Source organism: Schistocerca gregaria, chromosome 2 (assembly GCF_023897955.1).
Source record: "Schistocerca gregaria isolate iqSchGreg1 chromosome 2, iqSchGreg1.2, whole genome shotgun sequence".
Lineage (NCBI taxonomy): Eukaryota > Metazoa > Arthropoda > Insecta > Orthoptera > Acrididae > Schistocerca > Schistocerca gregaria.
This window is the reverse complement of record NC_064921.1, coordinates 401,537,018-401,553,795: the sequence shown is the minus strand read 5'-3', so window position 1 is coordinate 401,553,795 and position 16,778 is coordinate 401,537,018. Positions and strand designations below refer to the sequence as shown.

At 40.3% G+C, this 16,778-nt stretch overlaps 1 protein-coding gene across 1 annotated transcript in view; it reads right to left on the bottom strand.

Moving 5' to 3' along the window:
• Positions 1-16,778, bottom strand: part of LOC126322582 (sodium/potassium-transporting ATPase subunit beta-2-like) — a 122,409-nt gene that overhangs the window by 30,565 nt on the left and 75,066 nt on the right. The window contains exon 2 of the mRNA XM_049994448.1: positions 1,694-1,834. Within this exon, the coding sequence (XP_049850405.1) occupies positions 1,694-1,834 (141 nt within the window). The remainder of the gene's footprint in view (positions 1-1,693; positions 1,835-16,778) is intronic.

Here is a 16,778-nt window from a genome sequence, read left to right as displayed (position 1 = left end):
TGCTGTGGGTGGGCTCACCTGCGCTTCATGTGTGGAGATCAGAAAGAGAGAGAGAGCCATTTTCTCCACTACAAGAAGGACAAATATATGAAATTTTAAGGTTGAAAAACACATCCTCTCCAGGAATAGGCATTTTCTTGAATTCTGTGGAGTTCAATACATTAAACATGCAGTTATACTGTTATGAATACTGCCACATATCTGTCATGGCTGCACAATAAAATGACCAATCAGGGAGACAAGAATCTTTTTCATTCAATCTTTGACTTAAGTCTGATCTATTTGTCAATTTGACATTGGCTTTGGGTGGCTTCCCACATTTGTCTATTGTCACAATTCATGCAAACAACACAAAAACAAGCCCCTGGAAGTGTTTTCTTTTTTACAGCATCGGTGTTGTACAAGTAATTTTTGAAGTTTGTGTCTTGTTTCTACATTCTGAAAAGTATTAATTAGTGGCATTTTAGCTCATTTTGTCACCTTGCAGTCATTGTGATTCAGTTTCTCAAAAAATTTAGTCAGTGAAGAACTATGAATCCTTTACTTCTTGTTGAATTAGTTTCTGGCACATGACCCCCCCTATAAATTAACCAAATGAATTATGGCATATAAAAAATGGCAGTTTTAGACTGTTGGCCCCAACTTCGATAAATTTCTGCAGATAAGCATTTCTGACATCATGTAGTACATGTGAATTGAGATGTCTATGCATTGGACCTAACTCTGATCAACCTTCATGAACTGTGGGCAGATGTTGAGTGATCATGGATCAGAATGATTTCCCATTCATCTGTTGGCTGTTCAAGTCCATGTCATGATGTGCTGCTGCTGTTGGCAGGATAGAAGAGCTACAAGCTATTAGTTAAGTGTGTACAATTCAACTGCTCATGAGTTTGTTACATAATTCACATATTTTGTAATAAAACTAAACTCTTATTTTAAAATAAAGATTCCAAGACTTACCAAGCGGGAAAGTGCCGGCAGACAGGCACATGAACAAAACACACAAACACACACACAAAATTACGAGCTTTCGCAACTGGCAGTTGCTTCGTCAGGAAGGAAGGAAGGAGAGGGAAAAATGAAAGGGTGTGGGTTTTAAGGGAGAGGGTAAGGAGTCATTCCAATCCCGGGAGCGGAAAGACTTCCCTTAGGGGAAAAAAAAGGACAGGTGTACACTCGCACACACACACACACACACACACACACATATCCATCCGCACATACACAGACACAAGCAGACATATTTAAAGGCCTTTAAATATGTCTGCTTGTGTCTGTGTATGTGCGGATGGATATGTGTGTGTGTGTGCGAGTGTACACCTGTCCTTTTTTTTCCCCTAAGGGAAGTCTTTCCACTCCCGGGATTGGAATGACTCCTTACCCTCTCCCTTAAAACCCACACCCTTTCATTTTTCCCTCTCCTTCCTTCCTTCCTGACGAAGCAACTGCCAGTTGCGAAAGCTCGTAATTTTGTGTGTGTGTTTGTGTGTTTTGTTCATGTGCCTGTCTGCCGGCGCTTTCCCGCTTGGTAAGTCTTGGAATCTTTATTTTTAATATATTTTTCCCATGTGGAAGTTTCTTTCTGTTTTATTTACATCGTCATTAATTTAAACTCTTATTTTATCATATCTCAAATAAAAATGGCTAAAGTTAGAATTTATACAGAAGTACCTGTACTTTTGAGATTTACCTGGTGATGTTCCAATCAGAGAACTTGATTGGGTCCATCTCGGTATCCTAGGATCCAATGTCTGATAAAATACCCACAGGCAGATGGCAAAGAGGGCAGCAAGGCACGTGTAGAATATGAAGTAGAAGAGCCCAATTTTAGCTGAAAATTAAATGAATTGAAATTAGAAAATTGGCAAAACCAAAATATAACCTAAAACTAACATTATATCAACACCACTGATAAAATAAATTTGAAACAAATACTGGAGCTTTAGCTGCTTCTATCAAGTGAAGCACAAACCTATATTGCTAAGGCAAGCAATTCGTTTGGGGAGCTTTATTCCTAAGATAAATTTTCATTACCATATTTCTATTAACTTATGTTTTAGCCTAGCTCTTCTGTAGTATGAGGAAGAAAATTTATTACTTCAATCAAATGGAACATGCAATGATGTTTTACAGTGCTTAGCTTTTACTTTATGTCAGAATCAAAATTCAACATACAGGCAAATACTGAAACGGGAAAACAGCTGACACCTTATTTGCGAGACTGCTTCAAGTTGGACACAAAACCTTGCTGATTTAAAACATTGTGATACCCCACAAGAATTCTAACTAAACATTAGATCAGTTCCTGTTCCTGAAACTATTCTTAATGTAAACCAGGCATCTATGCAAGAAACATTTAGCTGGAGAACAAAGAAATCAGCAGCTGTCAGAACTGTTAAATTCATTACGAAAAAGGTCTATCAAGAACAAAAAACACCATTATACTGAAACTATGAAACCATAACAACTGTGCAAGTACAAGGTATTTCAATGTACATAAAGCAACAACAGGACTAATTTCTAATAGAGGGAGATGAAGGAGACTCAGACTGAATCCATTCACTGATTTAATAACCGAAGGTATAACATGCACACTGGAACAAGTGTGATTTTTTTCCAGTGTTTCTACATGCATCTAGCTAATTGTGAAGCTGCTTTCCTGTCACCACCTCGCAATATTTTTTTAACAGATCACCTTCTCTCTAGCCAATAGTTAATGAGTTATACAGAAGAGACATCTGTAAGAAGAATCCACAACAACAATTTTAACAAACTGTTTTATTATTGCATGCCCTAATTCTTATTACATATGTTGTATAGACTTACACCAATGAGTACTCCACCATCAATGGTTCCTTCCATTGCCAACTAACTGTTTCTGGATACCTTGTCTGCTGCCACAATAAGCTGTCCCTTTTTTATGGTGAGCCCTGTTCCATGGTGTCTTACCTCACCTGTTCTTTCTAAGGATTCCCAGTTTTATCTACCAATATAATTGTAAGATCCTTAAATATTACCCCATCCTATATCCAATTTATAACTTTTTCTTTGGTACTGCATTTCATATGTACAATTTCAGGAATGTTGTCCACAGTACTCTTCAGTATTTGATACAAGCAGAGTTTTCTGTCGAAACATAGATCGCTCACTGTCTTCACATAATGCTTCTGTTTTGACTGTCTAGTATAATCTTGCAACCTGTATAGTAGATATGTAACATTTCTATTTTTATTTCCTGTTTCTGATCATGAGTCATTTTCCTTCCTATTCTTCATTACTTTCATTTCTCTGTATCTTTGTTACCTTTGCACTGTTATCTAAATATAAAAACTCATTTCTCTTTTCCGTATAGGTTCTAGTACTTTGGCATTTGACATTCATTCAATTTGTTATCTGATATTTGCCTACAAACATTTTACAAAAACTCAGATGGAATGTTTTTGAAGGCTGAAGGAAAGGAAGAAAAATATTAAATTCTAATATTAATAATTCATGAAAACCACCTCAGCAGTATTAATACAGATTTAATATGCTACAACTGGTTTCATTCAACCTGAAGATGTTCTACAAGTGAAACTAGTTGTAACACAATAAATGGTTAATAACACAGCTGAGGTGGCTTTCATTAACCATTAATGGTATTGTCAGCCGTTGTGCTCAACATGATCAAGATTAGAATTTAACATGGCACCTGGATGTGTTATCTTTAGAGCCACAGCACAAGCTCTATTTGGCGAAGGATATTGCCCATGTAATTGTAATGGAATCCTGTTCACATTTGCCTGACGCAATTTTGGGAAAATAGGAAAAAACTGTTTGTGTGAGGAGAATGGGATCTGAACTACTACTGTCCTGAATACAGTTCTCTCTGTGTTTAAGAAAAAGGTTTGGAACAGTAGGTTTCAGATATCCAGCAATTTCTTTTCTTTCTGGAGCTCTTTACTTTGTCTTCTTCAGTATCAACTAGCTCCATAAAGATGTTTGTAGACTGCAGCTGCATATTTGAGACTGCTAAAAAGACTAATAGTCCAATGTTAACCATTTGCAGTGGTTTCTTTCAGAGTTCACATGAATGCACAGGCTGTGGATGGGTAGAGAGAAGAGGTATTTTACATTCATACAAACTTTTTCTGCAGCTGTAAGCCACTGAAGGGCAGTTACTGAGTCACCTAGCAACACAGGCAGTCTTCTAAGTTAAATATGCTGCCATGGACAAAATCAGTTTGAATAACATCCTTTCGGGTATCAGGCAGTCACTTATTTTAAACACTAAAGACACAGTGCACAAAATTAATTTTTATAAACTGGCCATCTTTGTTCCACTTTCCAACCTTCAAATCACATACCACACCATTTCAGCATAGTACATGGTACTGACTTCAAGAGCTTTCACTCACCAATCACTAAAGCAGAACTTATGTATAAAACATGTAGCTACACCAAGGCTAATGGATGTTTATGAAAGTTTTGGGGATTCACAGAATAAATCACTGTTCACTACCATTTTCTTGTCCTGCGAAACAATATTTACACTGGAGGATGGAACAGAACAAATAAAAAGGAGCACTGAAGCACTCGAACATAACACCTATGTTTATTTGTAGCAAAAATTATTGGCTAATTGATTTCTTTTGACAAAACGCTAGTTATAGTCTCAATTCAGTCATTGAGATTCACATGCTATTATTTTTTATGGTCGGCGATGGTGATGAAGCAGGAAGAAACTAGGAAATGAAGAATGCGTGCGCTTTTGAATTTTTACACGAGCATGAAAATCGCGGTGATCCGCGCTTATCACTGAAATGCAGCTGCAGCATTCTTTAGCCTTGTCTGAAATTATACAAATTTTCGTCTACTCTTTTCGCTGGCTGTTCACAGCAGTTAAAGGAATACTGCAAAGCAAACGTTAACTGCCAACGTCTTTGCTGCAGTTGTAACACGAGTTCCTGTCAGATCACGAAAGGGATATGCCAAGCCCTTTTAGGAATTTTAACTGCTCCATGTGAACACATTTACCAGTCAGTTGCACACATCAAAAGTAACATTGGCAATTACTGCACAAACAGCTCTGTCCATGACCATGCAACAAGAGATAGACTCAACTTACATTTACCAAGAAAAAATAAACATAAAACTCAAAACAGCATTTTCTACCAAGGAATAAAACTGTACAATAAATTACCAAAAGAGATTAAAGAAATTTCAAAAATACACTTATTTAAGAAGGCAGCTAAAAAGTACCTGTTATGCAATACATTTTATACATTGAAGGATTACTTAGATAAAGCAGAGTAGGGGTTTGATAAAAAAATGTTATACAAACAAATAATAATAATAATAATTATAAAACATCCGATATTCCACATAACACCTTCACTTTATTATTTTTCTTCTTTTTTCCTTTCTAGAGACACTCCCCCCTCAAGCTATGCATAGCACAATACTAACACCTCTTCCTCTTTCTGAGCTCAACATCTCACTCATTATGAAGGGATGCTGACTCAGTTTTTCAGGATAGCAAATGGGAACTTGCAGTACAGAAAATGGCCCAAGGATCACCTGTGTGTGTGTGTGTGTGTGTGTGTGTGTGTGTGTGTGTGTGTGTAGTGAGTGAGTGAAGTGTTATGAAACAATGTGTGTATAGTGTGTGCAGTGACTGATAGTGAAATATGAGTGAATAGTGTGGCATTACATTATTTAATGAGTTGTTTGTAAATAAATTATTGTATACCAGGAGTAAAATCTAATGATTGTCTCTAACTAGAAGTCTGTAAATATATGTGTATACGAATTAGCTTATTGTAAATTGATCTAAGCTTGTAAATACTTTGACATGTCCTATATCCTTGTAAAAAGAGATCTACGGATGAATAAAACTACTACTACTACTACTACTACTAGGAAACGGGGTACACTCAGAGCTTGGAGGTCAGTTGAGGAGCTGCTTGATTGAGAAGTAGCAGCTGTTGTCACGAGAAATGACTGCAGGTCCCACCAAATCCGCATCCAATGAAGCCTATCGGTGAAAGATGACAAGCGGTCGGTCAGTACTGTTGGGCCCTCCGAGGCCTGTTCGGAGATACGTCATTCTGAACTGTACAAGTCACCGTAAGGTATGTGGTTGAGGATATTTGTGATACCACTAACTTTTCTCCTTTCCATTTTCCATCCGCGAATGGAGCGCAGGGAGAACGATTATCGGTGAACCCTCCTCACAGAGTGTATCCTATTTTCGCGTGGTGTTCATTTCGAGATCCATAAGGAGGCGCACACGTGTTTTATGTTGCCCGACTCTTACGGAACAATCTCTCAGAAATTTAACCACAGATATAGCCGTCATGCACAAGATCTCCCGTGTAGCGTCTGCCAGCGTAGTTTGTTCAGAATCTCCGTGACACTCGCGCTGACTAAACGATCCTAAACAAAAAGTCTCTCTCTTCGCTGGATGTTATTTCTTCTATTAAGGATCCCACACTGACTATAGATATTCAAGAATTGGTTGCACAAGTGTTTCATAAACCATTTATTTCGTAGATGAATTATATTTATGATGGTTCAAATGGCTCTGAGCACTATGGGACTTAACATCTGAGGTTATCAGTACCATAGAACTTAGAACTACTTAACCTAACTAACCTAAGGACATCACACACATCCCTATCCGAGGCAAGATTCGAACCTGCGACCGTAGCAGCAGCGCGGTTCCCGACTGAAGCGCCTAGAACCGCTCGGCCACAACGGCCGCTATGATTCTTCAAATGGATGTCTGGCACCTACTTTTCTCACAAATTATTTATGTTGTCATTGAAATTCCGGTCACTCAGAATGGTTGCGCTGGTACTCCGATTAAAACTGCTCTGTGACTGACAATTGAGTCGCTTTGTGGAGGCCAACAGCCATACAATTTTAATTCTATCTGGAACTCCACTTTCTCGTTGTGTTCCGAGTTTTGAACGTACAAGTACTTCAGTGCCTTATGAAGTGCGGCTGGATGTATGCCGGCAACGCTACGCCACACCACTGCAAGATGGCAATCACAAAGTAACTTTGACCAGATTACAGATTTTTCTGCTGTTTACAGTGATTCGTCGCCCATAATGTGATCTAACAGTAGTGGATTTCTTCTCCTATTTATGCATGTAAGTTAGGGTCAACTGTAACAACCTGCAGCAGTCTTCGATCCTCCGCACGTCTTCATGTAGTTGGCTACAGTCTTCTGGCCTTTGTTACCTTCCTACAGACAATAGCACAGTCATATATATATATAACGACAGAAGATAGTAACTAATGAAATATTTATTGGGAACGGTACCTCTCCAACCATTTCCAAGACTGTGTCATCTTCCTTCCTGAAGGGACCAACTAATGAATTCGTCTTCTTTCTCACACTCGCACTTCTCGGGCCGGAAGGTTGAGTCTTCAGCAGCTTCCTGCCTATAATTTTTTTTTCTTTTGCTGTTTTGTTCTACTTCTTGGGCTACGTATCCAAAAATACCACATGCACGTGGGACTTTTGTTGCAACATCAAATTCTCTTCCAACCACTCCATTGCTCACATAACACACATTTAATAACAAAGGTAGGAGACTATTCCATCTGTTGTATCTAAGCGAACTCTGAAGCGTAAAGTGCGAGCACTTCCTTTGGTGATTCACTCGAGATGGAGAGCCGCCTGAATACGTGCGAGCACCAGCGAATGCGAACCGAAAACGCTCAAATGGTGTCTTCTCGTACCCGCATACCGTTTGCGCCCTACTCAATGCTCGTCCGATGAAGCTGGTTCTTGTGCTCATTCCAGCGCAAACCAAGATTTAACTGAAAGCTCCTCGGGTTCATAACGTTGCTTCCTTTCATAAGCAGTGTTTGTGTGAGCAGAACACTGGCGTGGAACAACGAGCACGCCCCGAATTTCGTCCAGGATTAGGCGGGCAAGAGAGAAAACACTGCAAGTAACATTTTTTAATGTAAATGAGTTGGTCAATTTCGGGATGCTTCGTGTCACAAAAACTAAATCTTATAGTTGACAAAATACAAAAAGAAAAAATACATATTCCAGGGAATTGATGGTTATTCACTCAGTATATGAAGAACACGCTGTACTCCAGTGCCCCCTCCCCTCCGGGAATCCCTGTGTGTGTGACTCGTGCCCTGGGTGCGTGGGCGGCCGGGCGCGCGGTTGGCAGCAGTGTCGCGGGCGGCGTCCGGTGTGTTGGCCGCTGCAGTTGACCCGAGGTCCAGGGCACAGCCACTCACACTGGGATCAACTGGGGGCAGCCGCAGCCGGCACTGAATCACCCCTGGCTGTGAATGGAGCCACACACCACACTACGGCTGCCCCGCCCATTAACGGGTCGCGCGCGGTCAGGATCACTGGACCACTCCGGTTCTCGCTTCTGTTCGCTGCCACCCGTCAGTGCTCTTTTTCCTTCAGTTCCAATTCGTTAAGAGACTTTAATCATAAACTATGCGTTTATACACTATTCTGCACATTTATCTCTTACCTGGATATTTTTTCGTGACGATAGTGTAGCTTCTTGTGGGTATTTGTAGATCGATGTAAGGTAATGTACTGGGTGATCAAAAAGTCAGTATAAATTTGAAAACTGAATAAATCATGGAATAATGTAGATAGATACAAATTGACACACTTGATTGGAATGACATCGGGTTTTATTAGAACCAAAAAAAATACACATGTTCAAAAAATATCCGACAGATGGCGCTTCTGATCAGAATAGCAATAATTAGCGTAACAAAGTAAGACAAAGGAAAGATGTTCTTTACAGGAAATGCTCAATATGTCCACCATCATTCCTCAACAATAGCTGTAGTCGAGGAATAATGTTGTGAACAGCACTGTAAAGCATGTCCGGAGTTATGGTGAGGCATTGGCGTCGGATGTTGTCTTTCAGCATCCATAGAGATGTCAGTCGATCACGATACACTTGCGACTTCAGGTAACCCCAAAGCCAATAATCGCACCGACTGAGGTCTGGGGACCTGGGAGGCCAAGCATGATTGAAGTGGCGGCTGAGCACACCATGACCACCAAACGACACGCGCAAGAGATCTTTCACGCGCCATCTGTCGGACATTTTATGAACTTTTTTTGGTTCTAATAAAACCCCACGTCATTCCAAGCATGTGTCAATTTTTATCTCTCTCTACATTATTCCGTGGTTTATTAAGTTTTCAAATTTATACTGACTTTTTGATCACCCGGTATTTCAACACAACGTAATATTTTATTACAGGGATAACGAAGAAAATGTACAAACAATTCAATAATTGTTCACACAACATTATTCAGTTACAGTTTCTGACTCAGGTATCTGATCATTTAATATTCGAGAGAAAAGACACACTCAGAAAGCATTCTCTATTTGATAATTTCAAATTTTGGTGAGCCATTTGGACAATCTGTGACATTGTGTAAGATCTTACAGCATTATTGTCCTCAGTGAAAGTGAAGTAGTATTACAGAATCTGTTGAATGGAATGAACGGTGTAAGAACTGCAGAACATGAACAGGTAAACCGAAGAAAGACTAAAGTAATGAGAAGCAGCAGAAATGAGAAAGCCAAAAAACTTCAAATCGGAATGGGTGATAAGTAGCAAATGGAGTTAAGAATTAACGTTTGATACATAGGCAGCAAAATATCCCACGGAACATGGAGGAAATAAAAAGCGGAGTAGCACTGGAAGACATTTCTGGCCAAGAGAAGTCTACTAGTATCAGACATAGGTCTTAATGCGGGGGAGAACTTTCTGAGAATGTACCTTTGCAGCGCGGCATTGTATGGCAGTGAATCATGGACAGAGGGAAAACTGTAATAGAAGAGAATCGAAGCATTTGAGAAGGGGTGCTATGGACGCATGTTTAAAGTTAGGTGGATTCACCGCGGAATCAGCGAGGAAAGGGACAAATGAAAATCGCTGACAAGAATAAGGGACAGGTGATTGGAAATCTGTTAAGATATCAGGCAACGACTTTCATAGTACTACCACAAGGGGGCTGCAGGGGTTAAGGACAGAGTGGAATACATCCAGCAATAATTGAGGACTGGTTGGTTGATCTGGGGGAGGGCACCCAACAGCGAGGTCACCGGTCCCATCGTATTAGGGAAAGAAGTCGGCCGCGTCCTTCCAAAGGAGCCATCCCGGCATTCACCTGAAGCGATTTAGTGAAATAATTGAAGACTTGAGTTTCAAGTGCTATTCTGAGATTGACAGGTTGGCATAGAAGAGTATAATCCTCTTTTTCACAGTCTAGTGAAGTTACAATGGTGATACTTAACATTTACTCGCTAATGAGATTTGTAATTGACATTTTACATTTTTTTGTGTAAGCGCCCTCCCAAATACTCAAGTGCGTATTGTAGGTTTATCACACTGGCGAAGATAACCAATAGGAGCATCCATTCAGCGAACGCAGATCAGGAAACTTGTCGTTGCGAACTACTCTAGAACTGTTGCTCATGATCGCGTGTAGCACGTAGGAACAATCTTTTTCAATAGACTGACTCAAGAGATGAAGACTGAATGACGAACAGCAGTGTTTGAAACACGGATTAAAAGCTTTTCTTCTGCAAAACACAGGTTCTTTACTGGAACCGAAATGACCACTTGATTCTGCTATGGGAATATAGATTTGAATACTATTCTATAATTTTCAGTTAACAGTGACCTTCCCCTCTGCAATGGAGCAAGCGTTATTTTCAAACTTCCTCGTATTCCGGAGCGACTTGGTCCCAGAATCTTACCTTTCACGCGTGGAGCTGTTGCCGAATGAGATATCCGGACACTTCCGCCCCACTAAATCCATGCTTTTGGGGATCAACCACTCGCCACCCTCCGACATGTACTAGACTGTAAGGAAACCGAAGTCTGACGATAAAGAGAAAAAAATTAAGATGTGAAGGCGGTCGCGAGTCGCATATGAATAGTTCGGTCGGAAAGAGAGTTGTCCGAAAAACGCAACGTTCCCTGCCCGAGTTCCAGTCCCGTATATAGTTTCAACCCTCGAAACACCGGGGAGAGCGGGGGAGGGAGGAACTTTATGCTTATCTTTTCAAAATGTAATCTAATCGGTTTTTTATAGTTTAAAATTCTGAAGAAAATATTTACTGCTTTTAATGAATTCCTCTACTGGGTTTAAGAAATGTTTTAAAATGTTCAGTTGAACTTACCCCAAAATTTCAAGTCTGAGGAGTAGATGTCACCTCTCCCAAAGAACGTGATATTCCAGTACTTTCAGGTTCAGGACCTTCCTCATACACCACTAGAAATCTGATTCAAATTTTTTGTGGTGGTCGTAGTACAGTTATTAGTACATGTTATTAGTACAAGTCCCTTTATATAGCTAATAGTGTTCGAAACGATTTTTTAGGTGGTGGATCCCACTTACCCATCAGTACTTTTTTAAAAAGATATTGTTAATTTACGCCAATAATAATTAACTGATTTCCTTTTCTTAGATTTCTTAGGGTGGTCGTAAAGGATATTCGTATAGGTTTACGGATGGCGTACTGTGCAGGTACTTAGAGCCTTATTTCTTCGCATTGTGCTATGAATATAACGGAACGGTCGGTTTCTACTTCTACACACTTGGGAAAACCGCAGAAGAATAGTTGCTCTCTTCTCCAATTGGTGTTCAGTTTCCTTCTAACTTCGCATTTTTTGCTGAAGTGCACTAACTAGTGTCTTTCCAAGTTTTGGTTTCACATAGTCATCATTACATTACTTTCTCAGACCTTCGAGAGCTTTTGTTAGCTTTATCTTCACTTCCTCAAACATTTATTAGCCTAAATAAGTACTTCAGTTCCAGAGCTAATTCATCAACGCAGAAAGTCAGAGCTATGGAAAACTTCCGAAAGCATTTCTGTAATGGTTTCTCTCCCTATCTTCTAACTGAAATATTTTAGGCTTAAGCATATTGATGATTTTCACATTTACGTGAACGTCTGCGTCTCAGAACAGTTTCTTCGTGAGGATGTAACTGTTATTGTTAATGAGATACGCATGTCTCTTGTTAATGGGCGAAGCTAGTCATTCTGCGCTACACAAGAGCGAGTGCCGATGCGAAGAGGAGAGACAGTGGAAGATCTCACTGTCAAAGTGTCAGTGTAACAGGGGGGCCGATTAGCTGGATCACGTGTACCTCAATCCGTGTGTGTGTGTGTGTGTGTGTGTGTGTGTGTGTGTGTGTGTGTGTGTGTGTGTGTGTGTGTGTGTGTACAGCAACAGCATATAAAGCTATAATTGTGTTCCTCTCTCGTGGAAAATAATCGTTAACAAGAATGAAGTGCACGAAAGGCAGCAATCACGAAGAAATTGTCATGAAGCGTCTTGTGCACTGTTTTAGTACTCTCGTGTTTGGATATGGAAATACAATCTTGTCCAAGTCTGGCGATCTTTGTTAATCAGTTTTCCGTATGTCTCCTCCTTGCGTACCCTCTAATTGTATCCTACTCGTCTGAATACACTTTTAGTCCGAGAAGACAAACCTGTTGTGGTATCACGACGATAGCGCCACATTTTTAGCATACGCTACATCCGGGCACTTATCTGAGCTCTATATCTCCAGCAAGACACTCATGGTACTGATATCTATTGTTTCCTGTTGCGCGCTCCTTTACCAGTGTGCGAAATGTTTATAAATACATTTTCCAGAATCGCGAATCGAAGGAAAACTTGTGGATTTTAATTAGTTCATATAAATTACCGTTCTATGCCACTCACTTCAGTTTGAACGAGAATTTCTGATTTCGTTACGAGCTGTCCGGTGTCAGAAAAACAAGAAGAACAGTGAGGTCTGTTCGGTTTCCACAGAACGCCGAGTGCATTCCGTGTCTACCGAACAGTAGTTGTTGCAGTGAGTTTTTATAGCTCATGCTGGTACCTATGAGGCACACGAGGATCCAGTTTCCAAATTCCACAACAGAATTTTTCAGAATAAAGAAGCATTACTAAGTGTCTTGAAAAATGACAAGGTATCCTGGAACTTAGAAACTACGTTTAACCCAGAATACTTTTCCGTTCCTTGCTTCAGGTCATGCTAACCTGGATAGGCTTGAGACACGACCGGTAACGTATCAGCCAGGCAAAGGCGCATTAAGCACAGCCTGACGTGCTTGCTGCCAACAATAAGAACCATGGAGAGTTGGGTAGCAGCAGACAGAAGAGGAAAGAGCAACTAATCGACGGAAATAGTGAGAAACGGGCAAGCAGGGCTTGCGCTTTGAGCGTTCCGTACAGACTTAATTATGCATATAGATGATAATAATGATAATATATTCCTGTGGCTCAATGAGCTGGTGCAAGCCTTTGCATTGAACGCCACTTCGGCGAATTGTGTGTCCCTAACCTACCCCAGTTATCCAGCCGGAAAAGGAGACCTACAGTGTAACGTGGAATCCTAACTATGTGTTGCTTCTGGCGGCTGCTCACATCCTTGAGAGGTGAAGGGTAAGTTAAAACGAAGACTAAAAAACCCATGGTCCGACCGAGATTTGATTCCGCGATGGCTCTTTCCGGTCAGGGCCTTACCGCTACACCACCAGGCCCGATACGTTTTTTGATCTAAATCTTCTGATGAGCGAGTTGGTGAATATCAAAATAAGTGATACATATGGCCGTATCTTTTGACTACATGGACTGCATTATTCACACAGCCAGAAACTTTATTTACAAGTTAAGACACTGTGTATTTGACAAATTCCAAGTTTCTGAGAAAATGAGGTCTTAACAGATGCGCGGACGGCCAACAAAGTGATAGTATTAGAGTTCTGTTTTTATAGATTCACGTACGGAATCTTAAAGAAAACAGACAACCACATTTGCCTCAAATAGGCGGAAATGATCGAAAGAAACAAGATTTCCCTCATTTACACGCTCGTATAGGCAGACCGGCGTACACAATTGTAGTGGGTAGTGAAACTGATAATTGTGAAGACACTTCCGACTTTATGATAGTATTGAAGTTGTGGGTGTTTCTTATTGTTGTAGCTCTTTAATGAATTGTATTATGTATGTTTAAAATTTTCGAGTGTATGCTTTTCAAATGATATATTTTTCCGAGTTATTGTTTGTGGGGAGCTATGTTAAAGCAGTGGACTATTCACTGGGACAAACAATCGTCGATCGTCTTAAAACATTTCACACACTTTACTCTTACTAATATTAAAATTTTAGTCATAATTATGTGTCACATTGAAAGTGGACATGATCACCAGTTACATTTCTTGGTGGGGGAGGGAATGGGGCTGGAAGGGGGGGGGGGGGGGGGGGAGAGCGCGAGAAATATCTGTTTTTTCTATTGATAAAGCCGTGAATTTTAAGAGTGAGGCAGGAACTGTATCCAAATGGTCAAACTTCGTTGAAAACTTTGAAACTATAAAGAAAAAGAGGGATATGAAAAGAAAGGAAGCAGAAAAAGGTCGCCAAAGAAGAATACTAATGAAGAGAAAAACCGTCTGAAGCTAAAAAGAAAAAACTGCAAATAGCTCACCTTGTTATCAGATGCAGACATTTTAGAAGATTACGAAAATAGCTTTGATGAATGGGAAGAAGACGAATGAGTCGGGTGTGGTGAAATCTGTTACGAAACTCGCAAAAATGACGATTGGATTCAGTGTTTTTCCTCTTCACGATAGTAAGAGAAAGACGGGCTAAAGCTTAACAAAACCAACGACTCAGTAGAAAAGTCAGTGATCAATGAAGATTTATAATAAACCGATAAAATTGTTTTCGACTAACATATTTAATAGTATAATTTTGTATTCATTATGTCATATTCCAAATGGTTGACTTTTTCACACGGCCCATCTCTATGGGATGAGATGGGCCGTTCATGTATATTTTCATTTCATCACACCTCTTTTACTTTAATAATATAGTAGTTTTTTTGACAGTTTATACGAAGATGCTGCCGAAAGTTGAAAACACAAATTTTATGCTGAAGAAAAAAGTGGTCCATTTGTCCCAGACTTATCCTAATAAAGAAGTCACGTGGGCTGAGTTGTAGGTAATGCAAACGGCATGATTCGCATTCTTGGCAGGATTCCGGGAAGTTTATCTACGGGACAGATTTTTTACAAATATTTACAATTCGTAATGTAACACTACTGAAGTGTGATCTGACACGAGGGTGGGTTGTAAAATAATACCTCCGAATTTATGTGAAAACTCTTGAATCTTTTTAAATAAAACTGAAGTTACTTATATTGTAGGAGTAAATCTTAATTCTTCCATGTCTACGTACTTCCTTCTCAATAGAGTCATCCTGCCGACACACACACACTTCTCCCAAAGGGAGACCATTTTTTGTTATCGTCACTGTAGAAAGTTTGACTTTGTTGATACAACTACCTCTCCTCTGCTTGCACCGCTTTAAGACCATGAAAGTCAGGTCCTCGAAAGCTTGCTTTAAGATTTGGAAACACATGAAACTTCGGTGGCACTGAACCCAAGAAGTCGGATTGTCGCAGATGTCACAGCGCTCCTGTGTGATCTGGAATCGTCACGCTGAAAATGGGGAGCATGCTTCATGCGTGGATGAACTCTCCGACTTCGAAACTATTACAGCACCTTTGTTTCTCACGCACAGACATAGTTACGTTACACACTGCTTCTTACACGGAACATTTCTCAGCCCCTTAGCTGAGAGGGCTGGAAATATAATAGACATGAAGAATGAGGAATAAAGATGTAGAATGTTAATAACGTTTATTTTATTTATTAAGCCTTAAGAGTTTTGAGATAATTTTCTGTACGCTCTCGTACGTTTGCAATGGCCAAAAGGCGAAACTGGGTAATGTATCTATAGCATTACATAAAGATAATTATCGTATGTATAGAAAATTTACTAGAAAAATAGCAACACTTCATTGCTTCATATTTTTACACGACACTGATACACATTCAGATGGATATACGCTATAGCTTTTGCCCATTTGCAAAATTTGGTTCAAATGGCTCTATGCACTATGGGAATTAACATCTGAGGTCATCACTCCTCTAGAACTTAGAACTACTGAAACCTAACTAACCTAAGGACATCAAACACGTCCATGCCCGAGGCAGGATTCGAACCTGCGACCGTAGCAGCAGCGCGGTTCCGAACTGAAGAGGCTAGAATCGCTCGGCCACAGCGGCCGGATGCCCGTTTGCAGATTTAAACTGTGTGAAATACTGCCATTGAAACTGCTATCCTCTCAGATCCAGCAACAGGTGGGGTCTTATACGTCGTATGTCGATGATCACAGTCGGTTTCAGTTCCTAACCTGGGTTTCGTTAGCCATATCAATAAGCAAGTCCAAGGTCAGCAGGAGCAGGAGGAGGAGGAGGAGGAGGAGGAGGAGGAGGAAAAGGTAACGGACGGAGAGGGTGGCAGGAGGGGGGGGGGGGATGGGTGGCACACGAAGAGAGGAACGAGGAAAGGAGAGGTGGTGGACAGAGAGAATTCCCATTCATAATTAGCAATTGCGAAGCATTGCCGGGTTTTCTAGTATACAATAAATGTATCTTGTACAATTGACACGACAGCCTACTGAGTTTTTTATTTTTATGATTTCATCTCACAGAAGTTGCGGCGTGGCTGTGGAATCACACAAAGAAGTTGACAGACGATGTGCAACATTTACAAATAAGGACAGCCTCACAGGGAGATACCACTTAGTATACCCTGGGAAGGGAACTTCGATACTTTGTAGCGCAGATCCACAGGTACTCGACTCGAACGCTGAATTACCAGATCGTAATTCCGCAGAAAATTC